The sequence below is a fragment of the Ictalurus punctatus genome, chromosome 4 (genome assembly GCF_001660625.3).
Source record: "Ictalurus punctatus breed USDA103 chromosome 4, Coco_2.0, whole genome shotgun sequence".
Lineage (NCBI taxonomy): Eukaryota > Metazoa > Chordata > Actinopteri > Siluriformes > Ictaluridae > Ictalurus > Ictalurus punctatus.
Window position 1 is genome coordinate 29,554,022 of NC_071284.1, and position 9,525 is coordinate 29,563,546.

Sequence of the window (9,525 nt, forward strand, 5' to 3'; positions counted from 1 at the left end):
GAATAATTTCTTCAGAATGGTCAAACAATTTTATTATAAAGTAGCATTTGGAAAGTGCTCAGAAACAGATTTTGGAGAATGGCAATATGAAGCCAGGATTTGAAACTGGAAAAAAAAAACAAAAAAAAAAAAAACAATACTAATAATAATCATCAATTACAGAATGTAAGCTTGCCTCTTTGTCCTGTTCATGACTGAAACACAAGCAGGTTGGAAAGTCAAAACAGATCCACAGTAACTAGTCTGAGGTCGCTTCTACATTTGACCTCGTTGCAGGAGCTCAGCTGGGGTGATGTAGCTTTATTAAAGAAAACAAACGGAGTAGACAGGCCTCTCTAGAGACTCTGAGTGTCTACATGAGTGGGTGCTCATAGTGCTTTTATTCTGCCCATCAACATTATTGCAAATAACACTTCTTATTCAGTCATACAGAAGCGTTCATGTTTCATTCACATCTTTCAGTGGCTCCCCCTCTGTTTCCTCTCCTTTTTTTCTATTTTCCTTTTTCTAAACTTTGTTCACTGTGTGAGCCAACACAATAGAACAGATTTCCTTCAGCTCCATTCAAACACTTGCCAAGACCTGCACCTGTTAATATCGAGCCTTGGCACTGTAGTTACTCACAGGACATTTTACGAAAACTAAATACGGAACAATAAATAATATGTATATTCATGATTCTTCTAAAAAAAACAAAAACAAAAAAACAAACATGACACTAAAAGGCTTCCCCGAAGACAATGAACTAAATCCAGTAAAATGTGATATCTTTGCTATCAGACTGCTTTCTATGGATTCAGTTGCATGCATGTGTGCCACACAAAGATGAGCTGATCTCAGTGTAACCAACCCAAAGCACAGGTCAGAACAGCCTTCTGCCATCACTTCCAAGCAGCCGTCTCACATAACCACCCTGCCTGTATTCAGAAGTCTTCCTTTTCACTGGGGCTTTTTCAGCTTCTTGACAGGCGCCATAATTTTGACTGGCAGAGCCAATGCAGCATCTGTGGACACTATCAGAGAGACCCACAGCAGTGGAGCTGGTGAAGGATAAGTATGACACAGTGAAAGAATGCTACGATGGTGCCAGATAAGGACCATTCTGACTGCTGTTCACTACTTGCGCTGAGACATATCAGACTGCACCATATAATTCATGATTGGCAGTCAGGCTTTCCCAAGATTACAGAGGGGTTTTAAAAATAGGAAAATCTAATTCCACACACACACATACACACACAATGTAGTCCTGGCAAAAGGCAGCATTCCTACATTTATACAGACGGGTGATCTCAGCAAGGATGGGGCATGGAACCAAGGTTTTCATTACAACAGGGTTAAAATGCACACAAAAGTGGCATTTTCTTCAGACCATAAATTAGCTATGCCTACATAGCTCACTTCATCCACACAGAACCACAGGCCTGTGCTGTAGAAACTGACTGCAAGGAGCACCCACAACATTTCTTTTCACAACTGGAGTCTCAGACAGGAAGAAAGACCAGGTTTAAATTTTCGCCCAAGACTGACAGGCCTGCGTAATTCTTGTGTCTGAGGAGGGCTTAAGTGTGGGGTACCACTGGACTCAGCCAGATGCATCATGACATTAGGCTGGGATGGGTTTGTTCCCATTCTGAGCTATGCAAGGTGGTGATACAGAGTGCGTTCCAGTCCTTTGTTTAAGAAGGAAAAGGAAACCTGACAGGAAACCAGATTGTGTAGAACAGGAAACCCGCATTGACAGAGACACCCCCTTATGATGGGTAATGCTGTATAGGCCTACAGTTAATACTCAATCAAAAAGTGCTGCTCTAGTGAAGCAGCAAAGACGGCAAAGATATTTGCTTTAAGTTTAACGACTTCAATGATTTTAGTAGTAGTAGTAATAATAATAATAATAATAATAATAATAATAATAATAAAAAAAATAATAATAATAATAGTAATAATGTATAAGTATGTGTTAGTAACTTTCAGACATTTGAAATGCATGCAAAAAAAATGACTTTTAAACTTTTTTCCAAGTCACCTGAAATACGAAGACTAAAGAAACAACATATGAACGGTCAAATCTCTAGATTTTCACAAGCCTTTCACACACATTCACCACACCCAAAACCACGAATATGACCACAAAGACGGGAAATCAGACAGCACACATAGATACAGGTTGCTGATGGTTTTCCCATTCTTAATTGCAAACTGAATAAAGCAAATACATTGAACACAGCTCATTAACCAGCAAAGTCATTTATACAACCCAAACACTACTTCAAAAAAAAAAAAAAAAAAGGCAATTTACATCATGTTGTTTAAATACTGAATAAAAGTATGAAAACCGAAACATGGTATTGACATCACAATTACATTTAGATTATTCAACCATCTGATTATTAGTGCATTTATTGAACTTATAATGTAGAACCCAATACATCCCTAGCACAGATGCAGAGTATTATTATTTATTATTATTATTATTATTATTATTATTATTATTATTATTATTATTATTATTATTTAACCTTCTCTTTAGGTTACTGTCACCAATTAAGGAGTGCAAATATTCATATTAATATTTTATTTCAGTTCTGTTCAAACCAAAACACGATCAAGAAAGCAGTCCTTAGTTTCTCTAATTAATAAGAATATCAATTAAAAACATCTGTCTGGCTGCCTGTAGTGGGTGGGCTCGCTGTTTGAGGAGCCCGGGCTGTGCGCCACATATGGAACCTCCGTTTTATGATTTATAGAGAATAGTAACGGCGTAATCCCACACAACCTCCACACAACCTCCACAGAACTTCCACACAACCTCCATACAACCTCCATACACCCTCATCATGCAATGAAACACGAATTTACTGCGAATCCAAGCTGTATTACGATATATATATATATATATATATATATATATATATATATATATATATATATATATATATATATATATATATATATATATAAGGTCCTCCAGAATGGCAGTTTTATTCCGTCCCAGAAGTGCGTCTATACACTTTTTTTTCTGTGTGGATTCCATCTGAATGTCGCGTATCCTCCTCCCCATGTGCTTTTTTTTTTTTTTTTTTTCCTTCTCTCAAACAAGATTTTGGCGAAAAGGAAAAGGAAACTCAGAGGAGGAAAACCGTAGGAAATCTGCTTTCGGGGACGGCGACGCAGAAGTTTCGCGAGCTCTCGGACTGAAAGCAGAAGAAGAGTACACGCTCCCCGGCGCGATCCGCGTACGAACCCCACGATCCTCCAGCCTTACCTTAATAGTTCCGTCCATTTTGTGTAAAGTCCAGCCGAACCCGACAACATCCCACACATGACACGCGCCTGAACGACTTCCAAGCCTCGGAGACACGGAGACACTTTAACCCGATGGGGTTTTGCTTTTTTTTTCTCCCTCTACATTTGGGAAATGAAGTCACTGCGCTCGAGAAGGGAAGCCGTGAGTGTGTGTGTGCGCCTTTGTGTGTGTGTGTGTGTGTGTGTGTGTGCGTGTGAGTGCGCGCGCGCGCGTGTGTCACTGCTAGCCCTGCCTTCATCGCGGCCCCCGAAAAGCAGGATACTTGTCCCGAGGAGATAAGACGCGAAGACAATAGAGTTTCTTTCCTCTGCAAAATGTTTTTGGCTGGGAAATATTTACGGGATGGACGCCAGGTCTTTATATGTCTGACGCATTTTTTAAGCAACACATCAGTCTCAGTGGGGGGAAAAAAATGTGTTATTGTAATAATACCAAAAACTCAGGATTATATATAGGCTACAAAACGCTCTGCTGTGGAAGAGGCCCCTGGAGACTTAAAAAAATGCTACTTCTAAATACTTGCCATGCAAAAGGTTCTTCCAGGTCAGTTTACTTAGATGCACGGAACTTAACATGGAAGTAATCCACATTTCATGCAATTAAACCTCAATTCTTAACTATTTCACAGCTCAACTTTCCGCACATATCAACCTCCTTTTCCGACATAAGAGATAAAAGTGACTACCTGCGCCCGCGTATCAGTGCGTTCTTCCCCTCAGTGCTCGGAGTAGTGCAGTGTGTCCCCGAGATGTCCAGAGATTCAGAGGTTTGGAGAAATCCGAAAGCACGCAGGGGCGGCGCGCCACTCGGACCCGCCACTGCTGCGGTCTGCAGTGCACGTGCGCACGGAGGCGACTGTAAACGCAACTGCTCTGCGTATTTCCACAAGGAAGGCACACGCATGCAGGATGACTGATAGGCTTCCAGGTCTATTTTCATTACTAATTATTATTATTATTATTATTATTATTATTATTATTATTATTATTATTATTATGTCACAAGCATATGGTTTAGTATTTAATCATATGACTAAATGGCTGTCACGTCTATACACAGTGTTTGTTCTGAAGTTCACTTTATTACAGGTTAATATAACATCTAAATAATATTAAATAAAATAATAATAACAAAATGAATAATTCAAGGTGTATTCTTTATTATGCTTATATTGTCTACAAAAACATCCCACCACACACCCACCCACACATGTGTATTCTTTTCCCCTTCCTTTTCTTTTCGTCAATTACACCAATTTATTACCGATCTGATTTAAGAGACAGAGTCTGCGCAGATCGTGACCAGACCCCGGTCCTCCAGTCCCCCCCCCCCCCCCCCCCAACCTCCAACCCCCAACCAGCCACCATGCCCGAGGGAGTAAGCCAGAGTCTGAGTCAAACAGCCTGTCTGCTCGCGACTTGGGGGTCTGGGGGGAAGGAGAGAGCTACCCTCGAGACCAGCACATCTGGATCCTGCTAGGGGTCAAGGCTTCCCCCTGCCCGGGGGCCTGTGCAGCTCGCCCTAATTAAGGGAGACACCTTGTTTAACCATTTAGAGCTGAGGGGCCTACAACGCTCTCAGCGAACAAAACAGCACTGTTTCTACTTTTATTCTGATAAACCACCTTTTTTTTTATAATCCAGTCACATCTCTTTTTGCCGAACATCAATTTCCTTTGGGGTTAAAGCCAGTAAGACCTATGCATTTTTCCCTAATTCATAACTCTTTGATTGTGATAGATAGTACATAATTGTGACATATTTTTGAAACCAGGATGAAAACAGTCACTAGTCAAAGTATCAGATGAATCTAACATGCCTCTGTGCAGTGTTCAGCAATCTATTAATTAAAACCAAATGATAAGAGATGTTCTGCCAGACAGTCTTTAATAAAAGTGCACCAAAAAGAGTGACGTCCCTCTACACACTCAGAAAAAAAGAATTACCTTTCCTTGTCTCTAGGGTGATAGGCCTATCTTTTATACCTTTAATATGCAGCGTATCCTCATGGAAGTATAAACATAATGTACCTTTAAAACGATTTAAGTTGCATTATTGGACCATATTTACTTAAAGCTTTAAAAGACACACTATATGATACAAAAGATATACGCTTGAGGAAGCCAACCCTATGACATGGAAAGGTACCGTTTAGTAGCCTTTTTTTCTACAAATGTAAATCATTAACTCACCTAGTTATAGAACAAACAGTCTACAGGCCCAATTATTCTTTTGATGCAACAGACCAATTTAGATATAAATAATATTGCATGAACAGTGATTTACTATTTTATACGTGAGTCAACACAGATCATAATCATCCACTGAGCTGAAAAAAAAAGAAAAGAAAAATAGTGGAGCTTGGATAAGTTCACCTTTGTTAAAAATACTCAATAATTTCAAAGTACAAAAAGGAAGGTTTGATTTAATCTATGAACAAGCATAATCGCATTATGTAGTCCAGTCATAAATCCTGATATTTGTAGGGCATTGCTCTCAGCGTGCCACTTGCCCAGCAGTAACAAACATGCTTTGTAGCCCAGTAAACAGATGCGAGTCCGTTTACATAGAAAGGAGCAAAACATCTGGCGCGGCGCCGCAACCTGACAGCCAGCCGTTTCCTCCAACCACAAACTGCGGGGAAAACTGCTGCTCCATACCATTGGAAAAGCACTAAAGTGGGAGGGATCTGTCAATCAGGGTGAAGTTTGGAAATGGTTACTGCTCAACATCCACAAACACTGAGCATATGACCTCGAGTGTCTAAGCATGCATGAATGTTTGTATGAGGAAGTAATTGTTTTTCTTTATAGCCTATAACAAGTATATAATAATATAATGACCCTCGTTTAACTTGATTTGGTGAAGTTCTCTGTATAGAAACGTTTGTTTAACATTTATGGAAGGAGTCTCCAGTGTCAGCGCTTTGTAACAGTTAAGTAAGTGTTCCACTACAGGAAACTCATCAGGACAGAGGACTTAACTGCTCTTTCCGTTTTCCCGGTTACATGACAAGCTGGTGAGGAAGGGCCTGTTTATAGCCCCTATAGTATAAATGATAACAGGAAGTAACTTGTCTTGCAGGCGTTCCACAGCATTAAATGTAAGTATAAACTAATAAAACGTATCATGTATTGTTTATTAATAAAGAAACAATTTAACTGCTCCCAAATCGCTGTGGTATGAGAGGAATAAAACACACTTCGGACTGCATCCCACACCCCATCATTGATTATATTCCTATAAAAGCATACTCCTGGGTGTTTACTTATTTAGGGTAATTATATAATATGTTCTTACTGAGAGCAAGAGAGAGAGAGAGAGAGAGAGAGAGAGAGAGAGAGAGAGAGAGAGAATTAAGGTTTTTGTGACAAAACGTTTCAGCTATATTATCTTAACCGTGACGCTGCCCCCGAGGATCACGTTTCTCAGATTGTTCGTTAGGCTTCAAACTTCCAGTCTCACGCAAAGAGAGAGAGAGCGAGAGAGAGAGAGAGAGAGAGAGAGAGAGAGTTCAGACTGTTGCACATAAGCGCGAACTGTCTGGCCCCCTTGCTCGGGGCTATAATTAATTTGAGATTTATTTTTATTGGAAAGCTCGAGTCTCGCCTGGCCTTAACTAAACAAAACCTCAGCTACGCAGTGGCTTTGCTCGAGTGGAGACGAATATTTCTCTAACACTGGTCTTCAACCGCGCCTGAGCCACATTGCCTCACTGCAGTGCAGTGCACTTACAGATCAGACTTCAACTGGTATAGATGGGGCTGCATAATGCACCACCACAGCTCTCTGAGTTTACCAAATACAGTTTCAAGGGTTATATGCAAACTTCGACAAAACCTGCATTGCTCTAATGCACACTGCTCACCTTTAGTGTGATATGAAACTAATACAACTTTTCTCTGGGTTTGCAAATTATGATAAATGATAAAAGTTCAATTTTGTGCTATGATGATACTGGACTGTTCTTATCCCAACTATCTATGAGGGTTTTTGGGGGGTGATCATAATCTCTGCATGTAAATAATCCAATATAAAATAAAATAATTTCAGTCAAATAATCCAGACCAGTCTTCAACCGATTTGAAGTAAACTATTGAACTGTTAGACTTCCACTAATGAAGTGGCACAAAAATGTTTTACTTAGCCTAATAATTACAGCCTACATTATTGAGAAAGACGGTAAGCAAAAGGGTTAAACATGATAAACATATTTGATTTCAATCCGCTGCTTTCAAGTGCATAAACTGTCTTTTATGCATCAATACTCACAGCTCAGTTCTGATCTAATGGCATCCTATTAGCTAGTGTTTATTCAGGCCCTTCTTCCAATGCTATTTGTTATTAAGTCTGAATGGGGGGAAAGCTGGATTAAGAAAGTCAAAATTTTCCTCAGACATTTCAATTTCTCAAACAAATGGCAGACTGTTCATGGCACTCTGGCCTTTTGGGCACTGTGAAACGGAGCAACACAAACGCGGCGTCTGCATGAAAAGGTCCCTTATGCAAAGGGGGCAATAAGTCTCCGTACCATAACAAATGGGACCTGGAAAGTATGCTGATTGTAAAGATATAATGAATGAGTTTGCCAGGCCCGATATTTCATTTTCATGGCGCACGTGAGTGCCCAGAGTCTTTTTGATATATGAGGGTTATTGCATGCTGTAGTGCTACTTCTGCCATAAATACAACTCTAGAAAGGCAGTGTGCATTGCTGTACCTCGGGGAATGAACAACGACAACAGTAATCTTTCAGGAATGCATTTACCAAATACCCATGCTGTATGCCATAGGCTATAGGCTATATGATGGCTTTCGTAAACAGGAGCAGTGAGGTCTGCAGGAACAACAGCACTTCCAGGAGGAACCTGCTGCATTTCTCATCTGAACAACATCAGAGAAGATTCATCTCTGGACTCAATTTCTACCTACAGAGCCTTCATTTCATCAGCGTTTGCAACTTTTGTAATGTGACAGCCAGATGTGTTCCATTGGTAATGTTTGTGTCTTCAGAAGAACAGGAAGGTGAAAGCCCAAATTGTGTCAAATGAAATAATATTGCATTGAATGACCTAAGAATAGGTCAGACTCTCTCCTTTTCAGTCGGTGGAATAACAAAGCATCCTTCAGTATCAAGCATGAAGAGAAGTGATGCACCATAACAGTGCTGTACAGGTAGAGTTGAAATTGTTTTTGGACAAAGTCCAAGGCACATCATTCAGTAAAGCTGCATCCAATACATAACACACACTGCTTACAAAGATCATCAAATCAGTATATATTATCTGCACTAGAGTGCAGCCTTTAATTAGGCACCTGACAGCAATAACTTCTTACCTTGACATATGATGAAGTGTCAGGGACAGTCTGAAACATTGTCATTGGACAAAGGGCCAAAAGATGGGTGACTTTCCCTTCACGGCCCCTGTTGAGATAATAATAATAATAATAATAATAATAATAATAATAATAATAATAATAATATGATGTTGATGAACTTTATTGAAATTTGGGCACTACAGTAGGAGAAGGACATAATACACAGAATAAATACACTTAATTACACAAACTACACGTATTTGCACATACACGCAGTATAAATTCATTAGTGCAGAATACACAACATCAACCCTGACTGAACCATTCACGTGTGTGCTATGTGAGTTGTGGAGTCTGTAGGGAAAATAATAATAATAATAATAATAATAATAATAATAATAATAATAATAATAATAATTCATCCATCCAATTCTCCTTTTGCCATTGGTTCAACAGAATCTGCTAGACAAATAATGAATGTTTGTAGAGTTTACTGGGCATGAATTTATCCAACACCCGACCCCCCCACCCCCGGAAATATCATGCTGCACTTCTCCTTAAGGAGAGGTACAAAATGGCTTTTCCTGTAGTCATGACGAACATCCTTTGAATATTATCAGTATGGTGGGTGACAGTGGGCTATGAAATGCACAGCAACTACTTTGTGCTCCTCAAAACCAATCAGAAAGGAAAAAACAAAACAGAAGCCACCAGACTATTTTATTTCCAGAAGCAGGCTCACATTTTAGTGAATAATAATAATAATAATAATAATAATAATAATAATAATAATAATAATAATAATAATATGATGTTGATGAACTTTATTGAAATCTGGGCACTACAGTAGGAGAACGACATAATACACAGAATAAATACACTTAATTACACAAACTA

General features: G+C 39.4%; 1 protein-coding gene across 3 annotated transcripts in view; it reads right to left on the minus strand.

Annotated features, from left to right (window-relative positions):
• fli1 (Fli-1 proto-oncogene, ETS transcription factor) overlaps positions 1-9,525 on the minus strand; it is a 28,734-nt gene that overhangs the window by 17,116 nt on the left and 2,093 nt on the right. The window contains exon 2 of one of the 3 annotated variants that reach the window (XM_017465995.3): positions 8,647-8,734. In XM_017465995.3, the coding sequence (XP_017321484.1) occupies positions 8,647-8,691 (45 nt within the window). In that variant the 5' untranslated portion in view covers positions 8,692-8,734. Of the gene's footprint in view, positions 1-3,268; positions 3,436-3,995; positions 4,138-8,646; positions 8,735-9,525 lie in introns of those variants that run through there. The other 2 variants (XM_017465997.3, XM_017465996.3) reach the window with 2 other exon arrangements.